Genomic DNA, 20,988 nt, shown 5'->3' on the forward strand with positions numbered 1-20,988 from the left:
GAATAGACAAAGCAATTAAAAAGAACAAAGGTGGAGCACATACACTAATTTTCTGTAAATTTCAAAATTTTCTATAAAGCAGAAATAATCAGTATAATGTGGTATTGGCCAAAGCATAAATATATCCCTTAATGAAACAGTATAGAGAATCCAAATATAAAATATTTATAAGGTCAGTTGATTCTCTGCCAATCAGAGATGTTAAGGCAGTTAAATGGGTGAAGAAAACCTTTCCAACAAAGGTATTGTATGAGCTAGATATCCACGTACATAAAAAGAAAACTTTGACATCTCACCATACACAAAAACTAACTTGAAATGGATCAAAGACCTAAATATAAAAGCGAAAATCCTAAAGCTCTTAGAGTAAAACACAGGAGACAGTCTTTTTGACTCTGTGATAGGCAGAACTTTCTTAGATAAGGCAAATAAGAATGAGGTTTTAAAGAAAAATATGTAAGTTGTACTTAATCAAATTTAGAAACTTTTTCTTTTAGGCTCTGTTAAGAAAAATAAAATGATAGACTCTGAAATGGGAGATTCAAAAGCCAATTCAAAGGACTTTTATTCAAATACATGAAATACAATTATGGTTTCTGGTCTGACATGTGAGAAGTTTAGAAGTCACCACTTAGTCCTGACAAGTAAAAAGCTAACCAACTTGGAAAAGAAATAGCTCTTCTTGCATCCATCAGAGATGTGAGGTCACAGAGCAAACCACTGCCCCACAAATTGGAAAAACCAACAGGTGGATGCAGAGAATCACAACTTAATAGAGTAGCAACCCACAAGCTAAAACCTTTTGGGAACCAGTATCTGGGTAGGAAAACCTGAACTGGAATTGACAAATTTCTGGAGTCTCAGTGTGTAGAACTCTGATAGTTTAAAACTCCAGGGGAACCCGATCATAGGAAGGTCCCCACACTTTTATGAGTTGTACCTGCAGAAACTTGAACTGTTTGTCACAGTGAATACTGGAGAGAAGTCTAATGCTTCTGACAGAGGGAGGGGAAAAGGAACCATTTTGAAATAGCCAGAGCGTTCTATTCTTAAGAAAGTCTGCCCTTACAAATGGAGTTGTATTGAAAAAGAAAAAAAAAACCCAAACTAGAATAACCAAACATTTGATTAAGAGATACAGTAAGAAAAAAAGCTAACAAAGGAATATTTAAACTTTGAGTACATGAATACACGAGTCAATAGATGAAATAAATAGCCTTTTAAAAGTATAATATTGCTGCCTGTGGTGAAGCTGTTCATTGAAAATACCAATTAAAAATACCAGTAAGGGGCTTCCCTGGTGGCGCAGTGGTTGAGAGTCCACCTGCTGATGTAGGGGACACGGGTTCGTGCCCCGGTCCGGGAGGATCCCGCATGCCACGGAGGGGCTGGGCCCGTGAGCCGTGGCCGCTGGGCCTGCGCGTCCGGAGCCTGTGCTCCGCAACGGGAGAGGCCACAACGGTGAGAGGCCTGCGTACTGCAAACAAAAACAAAAACAAACAAAAAAATACCAGTAAGAAAAAACACAACACCAGGAAACTCAAACTTCTAATATTGGTAAATTACAGAGTTTAAAACAAACTTGCTACTGAAGACTGGAAAAGTTGATTGAAGGCACTGAATCTTGTAAAATACAAGTACGTATGGGGCCAGCATCCCAGTGAAATCTGGACAGACCAGACTGGCTTCTGGGACCACTTTTCTGGGGGCAGAAGTTTGGGGGTTTGCCATTTCAGACAGAAGCTGAGAGTCTGCCTGCTGGCAGTGTGTAAATAGATTTATTATGAAAGCAAGAATATAGGAAAAATTTAGAAGAGAATGGTAGCTAACAAGAAATCTAATAACTATTTCCTCTAAGTTTTTGGCTCCACAGTAGTATGTTAATATTGTTCAGATTACATGGAATGTAGTGAAATGACACATTTCTTTTACAACCTACTGGCTGAGATGTTGATTTCAATAAGTCTCATGTAAAGAGTGGAATTACAGAAACTGGTTTTTAAGAAATGCTCATACTTCGTAAATAAATTCTGTATTGTAGTTTTATTTGATTGTACCTAATCATGCATGACTGAGTAACAAAGCATTTGTTTCCAGAATTGTACACATCCAGCCTGCTGTGATCCTAGAACATGTAGAAAGAAAAAAAATAAAATATGTGGTTCGGGGGAATGCTGCACACAAAATTGCAAGGTAGGAGGCAATCTGTATTTTATATGTTAGCATTAAATTTCTTTTTCTTAAAAAATTTATTTATTTATTATTTTTGGCTGTGTTGGGTCTTCGTTGCTGCATGCGGGCTCTCTCTAGTTGCGGCGAGCAGGGGCTACTCTTCATTGTGGTGCGCGGGCTTCTCATTGCAGTGGCTTCACGTGTGTAGAACGGGCTCTAGGCGCATGGGCTTCAGTAGTTGTGGTGCCTGGGCTCAGTAGCTGTGGTGCACGGGCTTAGTTGCTCCACAGCATGTGGGATCTCCCTGGACCAGGGCTCGAACCTGTGCCCCCTGCATTGGCAGACGAATTCTTTTTTTTTTTTTTAATTTATTTATCTATTTTTGGCTGCATTGGGTCTTTGTTGCTGCGTGCGGGGTTTCTCCAGTTGTGTCGAGTGGGGGCTACTCTTTGTTGCGGTGTGTGGGCTTCTCATTGCGGTGGGTTCTCGTTGCAGAGTACAGGCTCTAGGTGCGTGGGCTTCAGTAGTTGTGGCTTGCAGGCTCTAGAGCACAGGCTCAGTAGTTGTAGCGCATGGGCTTAGTCGCTCCACAGCATGTGGGATCTTGCTGGACCAGGGCTCGAACCCGTGTCCCCTGCATTGGCAGGTGCATTCTTAACCACTGCACCACCAGGGAAGTCCCATCATTAAATTTCTTGAAATACTTGTTCCAGGGAGATGGAAAACATGTCACTACTCTATGCAGTCCTTCCCATCTTATTATATGCAAGCAGCATTGGAGCCCCTGTCACACTTCAGTCCACTCTGTAATCTGTCATTTCTAGGACTCTCCTGTACATAATGCCTGATGCTTCTCTCTCCTGATTTGACTTCCCATTCCTATACCACATTACAAATCTTCCCTGTACCCACTGGGATTTCTCTGTGATCAACATACACCTTGGGCAACCTTCTTAAATTCTTATTTTATAAGACCATACTTAACATAGGGACAGGAAGTTAGACTAGTTCTTTTTGCTGGCTAACTTCTCTTTACTGTCTTCTGGTAAAAATCCTCTCTACCTTCACAATTCATTCAGTTACTGTTACAACCATTCAGTTCCTTTTAATGAAAGCATTTAACGAACCCCTGAAAATTGCCCAACACCCAGCACAATCCATTGGAACCCTAAGGAGAAAGAAACAAACTCTTGAACAAAGGTAAATGCACATATTCTTAAGACAGGAGGAAGAGCATGATTTAATCTTTAAAAAAATTTCCCCCAGGTTTTTCGATATAACCAACATATAATTCTTTAGTTTAAGATGTACAACGTAATGATTTGCTCTAAGTATGTATTGTGAAATGATGACCACAATAAGGTTAGTTAACACATCCACCACTTCACATACTGAGAACATTTAAGATTTACTATCTTAGCAACTTTTAAGTATATAATAACATTATTGTTAACTACAGTAATGCAGTACATTAGATCCCCAGATTTTTTTCATTTTATAGCTGAAAATTTGTACCCTTAACCTACATCTTCCCATTTTCCTCACCTAGCACCCACTGGCAACCACCAATCTACTCTCTGCTTTGAGGAGTTTGACTTTTTTACATTTCACATGTGAGATTATATAGTATTTCTCTTTCTCTTGTCTGACTTATTTCAATTAGCATGATGTCCTCCAGGTTCCTACATGTTGTCGCAAATGGCAAGATTTCCTTATTTTTTATGGCTGAATATTATTCCACACTACATTTCTTTTAATACATTAATCTATTGCTCGACACTTAGGTCATTTCCATATCTAGGCTATTGTGAGTAATGCTGCGATGAACATGGGGGTACACCTGCCTCTTCAAGACACTGTTATTATATCCTTCAGATATATATCCTGGATCAAAGTAGTTCTATTTTTAATTGAGAAACCTCCATATAGTTTCCCATAGTGACTGTAACAATTTACATTCCCTCCAAGAGTGTGCCAGGGTTCCCTTTTCTCCGCATCCTTGTACACACTTGCCATTTGTTGCCTTTTTGACTATAGCCATTCTGACAGGTGTGAGGTGATATCTCATTGTGATTTTGATTTTCATTTCCCTGATTAGTGATGTTGAACATCTTTTCATGTGCCTGTTGGCCATCTGTGTGTCTTTTGAAAGATGCCTATTCAGGCTCTCTGTCCATTTCAAAATCAAGTTGTCCATCTACGTCTCTACAAATGACCCCATTTCGTTCCTTTTTATGGCTCATTAATATTCCATTGTATATATGTACCACATCTTCTTTGTCCATTCGTCTGTCAGTGGACATTTAGGTTGCTCCCATGACCTGGCTATTGTAAATGATGCCACAGTGAGCATTGGGGTGCATGTGTCTTTTTGAGTTATGGTTTTTCTGGGTATATATATACCCAGTAGTGGGATCGCTGGGTCATATGGTAATTCCAGTTTTAGTTTTTTAAGGAACCTCTACACTGTTCTCCACAGTGGCTGTATCAATTTACATTCCCACCAACAGTGCAAGAGGATTCCCTTTTCTTCACACCCTCTCCAGCATTTATTATTTGTAGATTTTTTGATGATGGCCATTCTGACCAGTAGAGACTGTCATACAGAGTGAAGTAAGTCAGAAAGAGAAAAACAAATATCATATATTAAGGCATAGATGTGGAATCTAGAAAAATGGTACAGATGAACCTATTTGCAATGCAGAAATTGAGACACAGAAGTAGAGAAGAAACGTGTGGGCACCAAGGGGTGAAAAGGGGGGGTGGGATGAATTGGGAGAGTGGGATTGACATATGTACACTAATATGTATAAAATAGATAACTAATGAGAACCTGCTGTATAGCACAGGGAACTCCACTTCTCTGTACAGTAGAAACTAACACAACATTGTAAAACAGCTATACCCCAATAAAAATTTTTTTTTAATTTTAAAATAAAAATTAAATTTAAAAAAAGGGAAAAAAATAAAATCAAGTTTTTGTTTTGTTTGCTTGTTTGTTTTTTTAATATTGAGTCATCTGAGTTCATTTTATATTTTGGATATTAACCCCTTAACAAACATATTTGCGAATATCTTCTCCCATTCAGTTGGTTGCCTTTTTGTTTTCGTGATGGTTTCCTTCATTGTGCGGAAGATTTTGTTTGAATGAGTCCCATTTCTTTATTTTTGCTTTTTATACCCTTGCCTGAGGAGACAGATCCATTAAAAATATGGCTAAATTCAAAGTCAAAGAGTGTACTGCTTATGTTTTCTTCTAGGAGTTTTATGGTTTCTGGTCTTGCATTTAGGTCTTTAATCCATTTTGAGTTTATTCTTGTACATGATGTAATATACACACATGATATACAAAAATTTCATTCTTTTAGGTGGAGGTGTCCAGTTTTCCCAACATGGCTTATTAAAGAGACTGTTGTTTCACCATTGTATACCTTCTTGCCTCCTTTGTCATAGATTAATTGACCATATGTGTATGATTTATTTCTGAGCTCTCTATTCTGTTCCATTGATTTATACCTGTTTTTGTGTCAGTAGCATACTGTTTTGATTACTGTAGCTTTGTAAAATAGAAGTCAGGGAGTGTGATAACTCTAGTTCTTTTTTTCTCAAGATTGCTTTGGCTGCTAGGGGTCTTTTGTGGTTCCATACACATTTTAGAATTCTTTGTTCTAGTTCTGAGAAAAATGTCATGAGTATTTTGCTAGGGATTGCATTCAATCTGTAGATTGCTTTGGGTAGTACAGTTATTTTAACATTAATTCTTCCAATCCATGAACATGGTATATCTGTCCATTTATTTGTATGTATTCATCAATGTCTTATAGTTTTCAGAGTATAGGTCTTTCACTTCCTTGGTTAAATTTATTCTTAGGTATTTTATTCTTTTTGATGTGATTGTAGATGAGATTGTTGCGTATGTATTTAGCTCTGAGTTGAGTCTCTTATAAGTAGCTTATAGATGCGTCTTGTTTTTTTTTTTTTTTATCCAGTCAGCCTTTTGATTGCAGCATTTAGTCCTTTGACATTTAAAGGGGTTATTGATAGCTATGTACTTATTGATATTTTGTTTCTTGCTTTCTGGTTGTTTCTGTAATTCTTCTCTCTTTTCTTTCTCTTTTAGTTTCTTCCCTTGCAGTTTGATGATTTTCTTTAGTGTTATGTGTGGGCTCCTTTCTCTCTAATTTTTGTATATCTATTGTAGTTTTTGATTTGGGTTACCATACACCATCATATATGTTGACCTATAGCTACACCTATTTGTTTTAAACTGATAGTCATTCAAATTCAAACACAATTCTAAAAGATCTACATTTTTTACCCTCCCCCCATATACATTTTGTGTTTTTGATGTCATATTTTACATCTTCATGACTATCCCTTATATGTTTATTGTAGCTATAGTTGATTTTTACAATTTTTGTCTTTTAACCTTGATACTAGATTATTTAAGTGGTTGATCCACTGCCTTAACTATGTATTTGCCTTTACCAGGGAGATTTTTCACTTCCTATATTTTCTTATTTCTTGTTGTAGCCTTTTATTTTTCACTTAAAGAAGATCCTTTAACATTTCTTGTAAGGTTGGTTTAGTAGTGATGAACTCTTCATTTTTGCTTGTCTTGGAAAAGCCTTATCTCTTTTTCAATTCAGAATGATAACCTTGCAGGGTAGAATATTCTAGGTTGTAGATTTTTTTTTTCTTTCAGCACGTTAAATATATCATACCACTCTCTTCTGTGGTGGAAAGTTTCTTTAGAAAAATAAGCTAAGAGCCTTATTTGGCTTCCCTTGTATGTGACTTTGTCTCTTGCTGCCTTTACAATTTTCTCTTTATCTTTAACTCTTGCTATTTTAATTATGATAATTCTTAATGTGGGTCTCTTTGGGATCATCTTGTTTGGGATTCTCTGTGATTCCTTTACCTGGATACCTGTTTCCTTCTTTAGGTTAGGGAAGTTTTCAGCCATAATTTCATCATATAAAGTCTAAAAGTTAAATTTATTCCCAAGTAATATAATGTTTTTGATACTATTATAAGTGGGATTTAAAATTTTTCTTTTTCATATATTTTGTTATAAATGGATAGAAATGATTTTAGTAGTTTGATTTTGTATCCTGCAACTTTACTCAATTTGTGTATCAGTTCTAATGGATTTTTTTGTGGTTCTTTAGGATTTTCTGTATATAAGATCATGTCATGTGAAAACAGCGACAATTTTACTTCTTCCTTTCTGATTTGAGTGCCTTTTATTTCTTTTTCTTGCCTAATTGCTTTGGCTGGAACTTCCAGTACTGTGCTGAATAGGAGTGGTGATAGTGGATACCTCCGTTTATTCCTGATCTTAGAGGAAAAGATTTCAGCTTTTCACTATTGGGTATAATGTTAGCTAAAGTTTGTCATATATAGCTCTTATTATGTTGAGATATGTTCTTTCTATACCCAATTTTTTGAGTGTTTATCATGAAAGAGTGTTGAATTTTGTCAAATGTTTTTTTCTGCATCTCTTCAGCAGATTTATGAATTTTACTCTTAATTTTATTAATGGGGTGTATTGCATTTATTGATACCTGTATGTTGAATCATTCTTGTATCTAAGGTATAAATCCCACTTGACCATGGTGTTTGATCCTTTTAATATGCTGTTGAATTTGGTGTGCTAGCATTTTCTTCAGAATGTTTTTCATCTGTATTCACCAGGGATATTGGCCTGCAATTTTCTTTTCTTCTGGTGTCCTTATCTGTCTTTAGTACTGGGGTAATGCTGGCCTTGGAAAACAAGTTTGGAAGTATTCCCTCCTTCTTAATTTTTTGGAAGAGTTGGAGAAGGATTAGTATTCTTCTTTAAATATTTCATAGAATTCACTTGTGAAACCATCTGGTCCTGGGCTTTTCTTAGGAGGTTTTAAAAACAAATTTAGTCCCTATAGTTACGATTAGTCCGAGTTTTCCATTTCTTCATGATTCAGTCTTGGTAGATTGTGTGTTTCTTGGAACGTATACATTTCTTCTAGGTCACACACTTTGTCAGCATATAATTCTTCATAGTAGCTTCTTATGATCCTTTGTATTTCTACAGTATCAGATTTAGTGTCTCTTCTTTCATTCATAATTTTATTTTATTGAGGCCTGTCTTTTTTTACTTGGTTAGTCTAACTAAAGTTTTGCCATTTTGGATTTCAAAAATCCAACTCCTAGTTTTATTGATCTTCTCTATTTTCTTTTTAGTCTCTATTTCATTTATTTCCCCTCTAATCTTTGTTCTTTTCTACCTTTTGCTAACTTTGGGTTTACTTTTTTCCTCCTTTTCTTATTCCTTTAGGTGTAATGTTGGGTTGTTTATTTGAGATATTTCCCTTTTTTAATGTGGACATTTATTGCTATAAACGTAACTCTTATAACTGCTTTTGCGGCATCTCATATATTTTGGTATATTGTTTTTTTGTTTTTCTCTGTTTCAGGATTCTTTCTGATTTTTCTTTTATTTCTCCTTGATCTATTGGTCGTTCAGGAGTGTTATGTTTAATTCTGCATTTTCTGAATTTTCCACTTTTTCCTCTTTTATTGGTTTCTAGTTTCATAGCACTGTAAAATACACAAAATATTATTTCAGTCTTAAGTTTCTTAAAACTTGCCTGTGACCACCATATATCCTATTGTAGAGAATGATACATGTGCTTTTGAGAAGAATTTGTATTTTTTTCCATTGGAAATAATGTCCTATATATGTCTCAAGGTCTATTTGATCTATAATGTTATTCAGGTCTGCTATTTTCTTACTTTCTTTCCGGTTGATTTATCCAATGTTAAAAGTAGGGTATTGAAGTCCCCTTCTGTTATTGTATTGTTGTCTACTTTTCCCTTCAGTCTGTCAATATTTGCTTAAAGTTTTTAGGTGCTCCAATATTTGTTGCATGTATAGTTACAAGTGTTATGTTCTCTTGATGGATTGATCCCTTTATCGTTTTATAATGACCTTCTTTGTCTTTTGTGACTGATTTGACTGAAAGTCTATTTTGTCTAATATAAGTGCAGTAAACCCTGCTTTCTTTTGGTTAGCATTTGCATGGAATATCTTTTTCTTCCTTTCACTTTCAGCTTAGGCATATTCTTAAAGCTAAATTGAGTTTCTTGACTGTTGAATCTTTTTTTTTTTCTCTATCCATTTTCCATTCTGTATATTTTGATTGGAGAATTTAATCTGTTTACATTTAAAGTAATTATTGATAGGCAAGGACTTTCTATTGCCATCTTGTTAGTTGTTTTCTGTTTTTTAAAGTTCCTTTTTCTTTTCTGTCTTCCATTTTGATTTATTTTTTGTAGTGATATATTTTAATTTGTGTATCTATTATAGATTACCTCTTTGTGAATACCATGATGCTTATAAAGATATTTTATAGATATAACAGTATATTTTAAGCTGCTAATAACAACCCATCTTCTATAAATACAAAAGCTTTGCATTTTTAATTCTCCTCCTCCTATATTTTATGCATTTAATATCACACCTTGTATTTTTTATATTGTGAGTCCATTAACAAATTATTATAACTATGTTTATTTCATAATACTTTTGTAGTAGAGATAAATGTGATTTGTCATGATTACAGTAGTAGTATATTCTGAATTCGACTATATATTTACATTTACCAGTGAGTTTTACACTTTTATATATTTTCATGACTTAATGTCCTCTTATAATTTGATGAACTCCTTGTTGGATTTCTTATAAGCAGGTCTGGAGGTGATGAACCCTCTTACCTTTTATTTGTCTGGAATTGTCTTTATCTCTCCTTAATTTTTGAAGGTCACTTTGCTTTGTATAGTTTTCTTGGTTGGCAATTTTTTCTTTTAGTATTTTGAATGTTTCATCCCCCTCCATCCTGGTTTGCAACATTTCTGCAGAGAAATCCACTGATAACCTTATGGATTCCTTTATATGTAATGAGTAATTTTTATCTTGCTGCTTCAAAAATTTTCTTTTGACTTTTAACATTTTGGTTATAATTTGTCTTAGGGGAATATATTTTAGGTTTTTCTTGTTTGGAGACCTTTTAGCCTTCTGTTCCTAGCTGTCCGTATGTCTCCCAAGATTTGGGAAGTTTTCAGCTATTATTTCTTTAAAAATCTTTCTGCTCCTTTCTCTCTGTTTTCCCCTTCAGGAGCTCTCATGAATGTTCATTTGCTTGATAAGCTACCATAATTCAGGTAGGTGTTCTTTACTTTTTTATTATTTTTGGTTGTTGTTGTTTCTCTACTAGATAATTGGAAATAAACAATATTCAGGTTCACTTACTGTTGCTTCTGCATGATTGATTCTGCTTTTGAAGTCTTTTATTAAATTTTTATTTTTATTATTGTTTCTTCAACTCTACAATTTCTGTTTGGTTCTTTTTGATGGTTACACTTTCTTTATTCCTCCATTTTGCTCTTGCAGTTTTTTCAATTTCCTCTGGTTATCTACCTATGTTCTCTTACATTTCTTCATCAAGGTTCTTTAAGATGATTATTAAAAAATCTTTCCACAAATTAAAGCCCAGATTTAGATAGCTTCCCTGGTGAATATTACCAAACATTTAAAGAAGAAACAATAGCAATATACCACAATCTCTCCCAGAAAATATAAGAGAAAGGGATACTTTAAAACTCATTTTAGGGCTTCCCTGGTAGTGCAGTGGTTAAGAATCCACCTGCCAATGCAGGGGGCATGGGTTTGAGTGCTGGTCTGGGAAGATCCCACATGCTGTGGAGCAACTAAGCCTGTGCACCACAACTACTGAGCCTGTGCTCTGGAACCCGTGAGCCACAACTACTGAGCCTGCGTGCCACAACTACTGAAGCCCATGTACCTAGAGCCCGTGCTCCACAACAAAGAGTAGTTCCTGCTCACCACAACTAGAGAAAGCCCACGCGCAGCAACAAAGACCCAACGCAGCCAAAAATAAATAAATAAATAAATTTATTTTAAAAAAATAAATAAGAAAAATAACTCATTTTAAAGGACAGTATTACCCTGACACCAGATGAAAGCCTCACAGGGAGACTATAGACCAATATTCCTCATGAATGTCAATGCAAAAACCCTTTTAAAATTACAAACAGAATCCAGAAACATGAAAAGAATGCCACCATGACCAAGAGGGATTTATTTCAGTACTGCAAGTTTGTTTAATTAATGTAGCACACCATATTATTTAAATAAAGGAAAAGAAAGTACATGATCATCTCAGAAGATTCAGTGAAAGGATATAACAAATGTAATAACCACTCATTTATAAAATTATCCACAAATTATAAATAGGGAGAAACTTAACCTGATACAGGTCATCTATGAAATACCTACAGCTAACATCATACTAATATCAAAATTCTGAGTACTTTCCCCGTAAAATCAGACACAGAGCAAGGAGGTGTAGGCTCTCATCACCTCTATTCAATGCTGTACTAGAGACTGTAGAAAGTATAGTCAGGTAAGAAAAAGAAATAAAAGTCGTCCAATTTGGAGGAAGGAAGTACACGTCTCTCTGCAGATGACATGATCCTGCATGTATGTAATAATCCTAAGGAATTCATCAAAAATAGCTTTGAAAGCAAATGAGTTTATAAAAGTCACAAGATACACAGTCACTATACAAAAATGAATTGAATTTCTATGTAATTGCAGTGAACAATCTGAAAATGAAATTAGAAAAGCAATTCCATTCACAGTAGCATAAGAATACTCTTAATAAAAGAAATGCAAAACAGATTCACTTAACACAATTTTGAGGAAAAGAAAAAATCTAAGTGAAGTTGGAATATTCCATGTGAATGGATTGGAAACTCAGAATTGTTAAGATGGCAATTTTTTCCTTTCTCGGTGGTCCCCAGTAGTATCTCTAGGTTTAATGAATCAGTAGAGAACTCACAGTTCTCAGCATATAGCTTACTTGTGACTGTGATTTATTAAAGCCAAAGGACACAAAGAAAAATCAGCAAAGGCTATCTTTCCATTTACTTGTTTTTCATCATGGATTTCCTTCATCAATGTTTTATAATTTTCAATGTGCAGATCTTATATATCCTTAATAAAAATTATTCCTAAGCATTTTATTCTTTTTGAGGCTATTGTAAATAGGATTTTTTCTTAATTTGTTTTGTAGATAGCTCATTTTTATTGTAAAGAAACACAACTATTTTTGTATGTTGATTTTGTATCTTGCAACTTTAAATAATTAAGTTATTATTTTTAACGGTTGTTTTGGTGAAGTCTTTAACCTTTTCTATATATAGCATAATGCAAACAGAGACAATTTGACTTCTTTCCTTCCAATTTGGATGTCTTTTATTTCTTGCCTCATTGCTCTGGCTAGGACTTCCAGTACTAAGTTGAACAGGAGTAGTGAGAGAGGGCATCCTTGGCTTGTTAGCTATGGGATTGTCATATATGGCCTTTATTATGTTGAGGTGCATTCCTTCCTATAGCTAAGTTGATAGTTTTTCATCATGAAAATATATTAAATTTTGGCAAATGCTTTTGCTGTATCTGTTGAGATAATCATGTTATTTTTATCCTTAATTCTGTTAATGTAGTGTATGGCATTTATTGACTTGGGTATGTTCAGCCATCCTTGCATCCTAGGGCTATATCTCATTTGATGATGGTGTATGAACATTTTAATGTGCCATTGAACTTGGTTTGCTAGTATTTTGTTGAGGACTTTTGCATCTATGTTCATCAGGCTGTTCATCAGGTCAAAACTACTTTGGCATATAGTTTTCTTTTCTTGTGGTGTCCTTGTCTGACTTTGGTCTGAGGGTAATTCTGGCCTTGTAAAATGGGTTTGAAAGTGTTTTTTCCTCTTCAATTTTTTGGAAGAGATTAAGAAGGATTGGCCTTAATTTTTCCTTAAATGTTTGATAGAATTCAACTGTGAAGCCATCTGATCCTGGGCTTTTCTTTTATGGGAGGTTTTTGATAACTGACTCACTCTGTTTGCTCATTATTGGTTTGTTCAGATTTCCTATTTCTTCATGATTCAATCTTGGAAGATCATTTCTAGGTTTCTTCTAGTTTATAAACTTTGATTATAATTGTAGTCTCTTATAATCCCTTGTATTTCTGTGCTATCTGTTATAATGCCACCTCTTTCATTTTTAATTTATATCAATTGTCTCCTTTTTTTTTTCTCAGTTAGCCTAGCTAAAAGTTTGCCAATTTTATCTTTTCAAAAACCCAGCTCTTAGTTTTTGTCACTTTTTAAAATTGTTTTTCAAATCTTTATTTCACTTATTTCTGCTCTAATATATATTATTGCCTTCCTTCTGCTAACTTTGAGCTTAGTTGGTTCTTCTTTTTCTAGTTCCTTGAAGTGTTAGGTAGGTTGTTTGTCTGAGATCATTTTTTGAATATAGGTGTTTATTATTATGAAAGTTCTACTCAGAAGTAAATTTCCTGCATCCCTTTGGTTTTGGAATGTTGTTATTTCCATTTTTCATTTTCTCAAAGTATTTTTGCTTCCTTTTAATTTCTATGTTGACACAATTGTTTTTTTCAGTAGTGTATTGTTTAATTTTCATAAATTTGTGAATTTTCAAGTTTTCTTTCATTGTAGTTGGAAAAGAGGCTTGATATGATTTCAGTCTTTTTAAATTTGTTAGGACTTGTTTTTGGCCTATGCTGTATCTTGGAGAATGTTCTATGTGCACTTGAGGAGCATATATATTCTGCTGCTATTGGATGGAACATTCTGTGTATGTTTGTTAGGTCCATTAGGTCTATAATATGGTTAAAGTCCATTGTTTTCTTATGGATTTTTCTGTTATGGATGATCTAACCGATATTGAAAGTATGGTAATGAAGTCACCCATTATTATTACTGTATTTGTGACTGTTTCTTCAGTTCTGTTAATGTTCGCTTTGTATATTTAGGTATTCTAAGGTTGGGTGCATATGTATTTGTAATTGTTATAAATATTGTTTATTTAAGTTCTTAAAGTCTATGTTATCTGATATAAATGTGGCCTCCCTGCTCTCTCTGATTGCCATTTGTATGAACTAGTTAATTCCATCCCTTCACTTTCAGTTTATGTGTATCCTGAAGGCTTAAATGAGTTTCTTATAGGCAGCACATAGTTGAATTTTGTTTTTTATTCATTCATCTACTCTATGTCTTTTGATTGTTGAATGTAATTCATTTACTTTCAAAGTAATTATTGATAAGGAAGGATTTGCTATTGCCATAGTGTTTTCTGTTTGTTTTGTAGTTCTTTTGTCCCATTTTTCCTCTCTCACAGTCTTACTTTGTGATTTTTTTTTGTGGTGGTATGCTTTGATTCATTTCTCTTTATATTTTGTGTTTTGACTAAAAGTATTTTCTTTGTGATTTTCACAAGGCTTACACAAAACATTTTATAGTCATAACAGCCTATTTAAGCTGATAATGTCTTCAATTTCATACAAAAACTCTAAGCTTTTACTTCTCTCCCCCCACATTTCATGCTATTAGTCATATTTTTACATTTAAAACTATTGTGTATCCATGAACAAATTGTTGCAGCTACAGTTATTTTTAATGCTTTTGTCTTTTAACTTTTATACCAGAGTTAAAAGTAATTTACTATACCACCATATTATGTATAGTATTGGAGTATCTGAATTTTATTGAATACTTACTTTTGCCAGTGGATTTTATCCTTTCATATGTTTTCATGATGCTATTTGGCATGTTTTCATTTTGACTTGAAGAACCTTCTTTAAAGAGCCTTTTTTTTTTTGTAAGACAGGTCTAGTGGTGATGAACTTCCTCAGCATAGGTCTTTCTGGGAAAGTCTTATCTCTTCTTCATTTCTGAAGGGCAGCTTTACCAGGTACAGTATTCTTGGTTGGCAGAGTTTTTTCTTTGAAAATATCCTCCCACTTTCTGAACTGCAAGGTTTCTGCTGAGTAGTCTTACAGTCTTATGTGGATTCCCTTGTGATAAGTTTCTTTCTTCTTCTGTCAGTATTTCTTTATTAAGTAAGCTTTCTGCCCTTTCTCTTTGCTCCTTCTGGGATTCCCATATGCATAGGTTGTTTCTTTCGACAATGTTCCATATATACCATAGAATTTATTTTTTTTCTTCTTTGTTCTTCCAACTGGATAATTTCAAATAATTGTCTTTGAATTCACTGTTTCTTCTGCTTGATCAACTGTGCTTTTGCAGCTTTTTATATGAAAAATTTCAGTTCAGTCATTTCATTCTTCAGATCCAGAATTTATTTGGTTCTTAAAAAAAATTTTCTCTCTTTGTTAGATGTCTCATTATGTTCATGTATTATTTTCCTGATTTTTATTGATTTGCCTATCTATTCTCTCTTATATTTCACTGAACTTATGATGAATATTTTTAATTTTTTTTGTCAGGCAATTTGTGCATCTTCATTCCTTTGGGGTCTTCCACAGAGACATATTTCAGTCCTTTGGTGGTGTCTTATTTCCTTGATTCTTTATGTTCCTTGATGCCTTGCATTGCTGTCTTCACATTTGAAGAAGTCACCATCTCCTCCAGTGTTTAGTAACTGGCCTTGGGAGAGAAAGAAGTCAGGCACCCGTCAGCCCAGCTAGAGTTCTGAGGGTCTCTCAGACCTTTTCTATGGGTGTGTATAGTCCATTCCTCTTATTCCCTCGTGGTGCGAAAGTTTAGGATTGTATGCTTTCTCTCAGTCTTGCAAAGCCAGTATGAATGTGGAAAGCCTCCTATTTATTTTCCTTAAGGCTGTGCCCTGAAGTGTTCAAAGTTGTGCACCTTCCCCCACTTCAGCAGAGTCCAGGCAGCTGCTAATATCCATGTGTCCTCCGCAGCATTCTGCACCCTGTTGGAGGCTTACGTGCACCATCTGCTGGAGAGTGTGGGTGCTGGCTATGCGGGTGTGTGTGGAGTGCTGTAGGTGTTCTCTGGCTAGTTGTGGGTGTCCTCAGGTGAGGCATCCTATTGGTTCATATCGAGGGCTCTTGCAGGAGCTTGCGAGCCAGTTATTAGGATACATGGCTGGTTGCTGTGATCCATACACTATTGCTGTGAGCACCCATCCCTTTTCCCTACTCGTATGTGTCTCCAGACTGCCAATCCGCTCAGTGTTCTGGGTGGGGCAGGACAAAAGTAGGCCTCGTGGCCAGTGTCTCACAAGGCTGGGGAAACCAGGCTCCTTACATCGCTTTCACTTTCTCCTCTTGGAGAAGTCACAGGCCACCTTGGAGAAGGGGTGATGTGGGTCAAGAGAAACTGTTGTTCTTACCCACTTCAATGCATCTACTCTCAGATGTTTTTACTCCAAAAGGGGACTGGAACCTTTTTGTTGGATTCCTGGACTCCCATAAAGGTATTCTTATCCATGGTAGTTGTTTCTGTGTGAGTATGCAGCCTGGAATCTCCTATTCTCCCACCTTACTGATGCCACTCTCCTCTTCTTTCCCATTATTGGACATAGTGTAGGATTAGTTATTGATATTAATAGTAACTTTAAAAATTAACCAACCTGGGGACCTTCAAGATGGTGGAGGAGTAAGCCATGGAGATCACCTTTCTCCCCACAAATACATAAAAAATACATCTACATGTGCAACACCTCCTACAGGAAACCTACTGAACACTGGCAGAAGACCTCAGACTTCCCAAAAAGCAAGAAAATCCCCACGTACCTGGCCGTGTGCTTGACAGGGTCTTGGTGCTCCGGTTTGGTGTCAACCAGAGCCTCTGAGGTGGGAGAGCCGAGTTCAGGACATTGGACCACGAGAGACCTCCTGGTCCTATGTAATATCAATCAGCGAGAGCTCTCCCAGAGATCTCCATCTCAGTGCTAAGACAGAGCTCCACCCAGTTGCCAGCAAGCTCCACTGCTGGACGCCCCATGCCAAACAACTAGCAAGACAGGAACACTACCCCACCCATTAGCAGAGAGGCTGCCTAAAATCATACTAAGTTCACAGATACTCCAAAACACACCACTGGACACAGCCCTACCCACCAGAACACAGGCACCAGTCCCCTCTACCAGGAAGCCTACAAAACCCACTGAACCAACTTTACCCACTGGAGCAGACACCAAAAACAATGGGAACTACAAACGTGCAGCCTGCGAAAAGGAGACCCAAACACAGTAAGTTAAACAAAATGAGAAGACAGAGAAATATGCAGCAGATGAAGGAGCAAGGTAAAAACCCACCAGACCAAACAAATGAAGAGGAAATAGGCAGTCTACCTGAAAAAGAATTCAGAGTAATGATAGTAAAGATGATCCAAAATCCTGGAAATAGAATGGTGAAAACACAAGAAACATTTCACAAGGACCTAGAAAAACTAAAGAGCAAACAAACAATGATGAACAACACAATAAATAAAATTAAAAATTCTCTAGAAGGAATCAATAGCAGAATAACTGAGGCAGAAGACCAGATAAGTGACCTGGAAGATAAAATAGTAGAAATAATTACCGCAGATCAGAATAAAGAAAAAAGAATGAAAAGAATTGACCACAGTTTCAGAGACCTCTGGGACAACATTAAATGCACCAACATTCGAATTATAGGGGTCCCAGGAGAAGAAGAGAAAAAGAAAGGGTCTGAGAAAATATTTGAAGAGATTATAGTTGAAAACTTCCGTAACATGGGAAAGGAAGTCGTCAATCAAGTCCAGGAAAGGCAGAGAGTCCCATACAGGAAAAATCCAAGGAGAAACACGCCAAGACACGTATTAATCAAACTATCAAAAATTAAATACAAAGAAAAAATATTAAAAGCCGCAAGGGACAAGCAACAAATAACATACAAGGGAATCCCCATAAGGTTAACAGCTCATCTTTCAGCAGAAATTCTGCAAGCCAGAAGGGAGTGGCAGGACATATTTAAAGTGATGTTAGGGGAAAACCTACAACCAAGATTACTCTACCCAGCAAGGATCTCATTCATATTCGATGGAGAAATTAAAACCTTTACAGACAATCAAAAGCTAAGAGAATTCAGCACCACCAAACCAGCTTTGAAACAAATGCTAAAGGAACTTCTCTAGGCAGGAAACACAAGAGACGGAAAAGACCTAACAAACTGAAAACAATTAAGAAAATGGTAATATGAATATACATATTGAGAATTACCTTAAATTTAAATAAATTAAAATGCTGCAACCAAAAGACATAGACTGGCTGAATGGATACAAAAACAAGACACATATATATATGCTGTCTACAAGAGAGCCACTTCAGACCTAGGGACACACACAGACTGAACGTGAGGGGATCGAAAAAGGTATTCCATATAAATGGAAAACAAAAGAAAGCTGGAGTAGCAATTCTCATATCAGACAAAATGGACTTTAAAATAAAGACTATTACAAGAGACAAAGAAGGATACTACATAATGATAAAGGAATCAATCCAAAAAGAAGATACAACAATTGTAAATATTTATGCACCCAACATAGGAGCACCTCAATATATATGGCAAACACTAACAGCCATAAAAGGGGAAATCGACAGTAACACAATAATAGTAGGGGACATTAACACCCCACTTTCACCAATGGACAGATCATCCAAAATGAAAATAAATAAGGAAACACAAAGTTTAAATGACACATTAAACAAGATGGAGTTAACTGATATTTATAGGACATTCCATCCAAAAACAACAGAATACGCTTTCTTCTCAAGTGCTCATGGAACATTCTCCAGGATAGATCATATCTTGGGTCACAAATCAAGCCTTGGTAAATTTAAGAAAATTGAAATCATATCAAGTATCTTTTCTGACCACAATGTTATAAGACTAGATATCAATTACAGGGAAAAAAAACTGTAAAAAATACAAACACATGGAGGCTAAACAATACACTACTAAATAACCAAGAGATCACTGAAGAAATCAAAGGGGAAATCAAAAATTACCTAGAAACAAATGACAATGAAAACACAATGAACCAAAACCTATGAGATGCAGCAAAAGCAGTTCTAAGAGGGAAGTTTATAGCAATACAATCCTACCTAAAGAAGAAAAATCTCAAATAAACAATCTAACCTTACACCTAGAGCAATTAGAGAAAGGAGAACAAAAAAATCCCCAAAGTTAGCAGAAGTAAAGAAATCATAAAGATGAGGTCAGAAATACATGAAAAAGAAATGAAGGAAATGATAGCAGAGATCAGTACATCTAAAAGCTGTTTTTTTGAGAAGATAGACAAAATTGATAAACCATTAGCCAGACTCATAAAGAAAAAAAGAGAGAAGACTCAAATCAACAGAATTAGAAATGAAAAAATAGTAACAACTGACACTGCAGAAATATAAAGGATCATGAGAGATATTAGAAACAACTATATGCCAATAAAATGGACAACTTGGAAGAAATGAACAAATTCTTAGAAAAGCACAACCTTCTGAGACTGAACCAGGAAGAAATAGAAAATATAAAAAGACAAATCATAAGCACTGAAATTGAGACTGTGATTAAAAGTCTTCCAACAAACAAAAGCCCAGGACCAGATGGCTTCCCTGGCGAATTCTGTCAAACATTTAGAGAAGAGTTAACACCTATCCTTCTCAAACACTTCCAAAATATAGCAGAGGGAGGAACACTCCCAAATTCATTCTATGAGGCCACCATCACCCTGATACCAAAACCACACAAAGATGTCACACACACAAAAAATCCTCAACAAAATACTAACAAACAGAATCCAACAGCACATTAAAAGGATCATACACCATGATCAAGTGGAGTTTATCCCAGGAATGCAAGGATTCTTCAGTATATGTAAATCAATGTGATACACTATATTAACAAATTGAAGGATAAAAACCATGTTTTTAATAATCTCAATAGATGCAAAAAAAGCTTTTGACTAAATTCGACACCCATTTATGATAAAAACTCTCCAGAAAGCCATAGAGGGAACCTACCTCAACATAATAAAGGCTATATATGACAAACCCAGAACCAACATCATTTTCAACAGTGAAAAACTGAAAGCATTTCATCTACGATCAGGAACAAGAAAAGGATGTTCACTTTCGCCACTTTTATTCAACGTAGTTTTAGAAGTCCTAGCCTTGGCAATCAGAGAAGAAAAAAATAAAAGGAATCCAAATTGTAAAAGAAGTAAAACTGTCACTGTTTGCAGATGGCATGATACTATACATAGAGAATCCTAAAGATGCTCCCAGAAAACTATTAGAGCTAATCAAAAAAACTATTAGAATGGCAGGATACAAAATTAATGCACAGAAATCTCTTGCATTCCTATACACTAATGATGAAAAATCTGAAAGAGAAATTAAGGAAACACTTCCATGTACCATTGCAAAAAGGAGAATAAAATACCTAGGAATAAACCTACCTAGGGAGACAAAAGAGCTGTATGAAGAAAACTATAAGACACTGATGAAAGAAATTAAAGATGATATAAACAGATGGAGAGATATACCATGTTCTTGGATTGGAAGAATCAATATTGTGAAAATGACTATACTACCCTAAGCAATCTATGGATTCAGTGCAATCCCTATCAAACTACCAATGGCATTTTTCACAGAACTAGAACAAAAAATTTCACAATTTGGATGGAAACAAAAAAGATCCCGAATAACCAAAGCAATCTTGAGAAAGAAAAATGGAGCTGGAGGAATCAGGCTCTTGGTCTTCAGAGTATACCAGAAAGCTACAGTGATCAAGACAGTGTGGTACTGGCACAAAAACAGAAATATAGATCAATGGAACAGGATAGAAAGCCCAAACATAAACCCATGTACATAGGGTCACCTTATCTTTGTTAAAGGAGGCAAGAATATAAAATGGAGAAAAGACAGCCT

The 20,988-nt window shown here is 35.5% G+C and overlaps 1 protein-coding gene across 3 annotated transcripts in view; it reads left to right on the forward strand.

Moving 5' to 3' along the window:
* The window catches only part of LOC115840615 (disintegrin and metalloproteinase domain-containing protein 5-like), a 132,001-nt gene that overhangs the window by 49,908 nt on the left and 61,105 nt on the right, over window positions 1-20,988 (forward strand). For all 3 annotated transcript variants that reach the window (XM_070044614.1, XM_030833848.2, XM_060291482.1), the window contains one exon: window positions 2,098-2,193. In XM_070044614.1, coding sequence (XP_069900715.1) covers window positions 2,098-2,193 — 96 coding nt within the window. The remainder of the gene's footprint in view (window positions 1-2,097; window positions 2,194-20,988) is intronic.

This window comes from Globicephala melas, chromosome 21, assembly GCF_963455315.2.
Source record: "Globicephala melas chromosome 21, mGloMel1.2, whole genome shotgun sequence".
In the NCBI taxonomy this organism is placed as follows: domain Eukaryota; kingdom Metazoa; phylum Chordata; class Mammalia; order Artiodactyla; family Delphinidae; genus Globicephala; species Globicephala melas.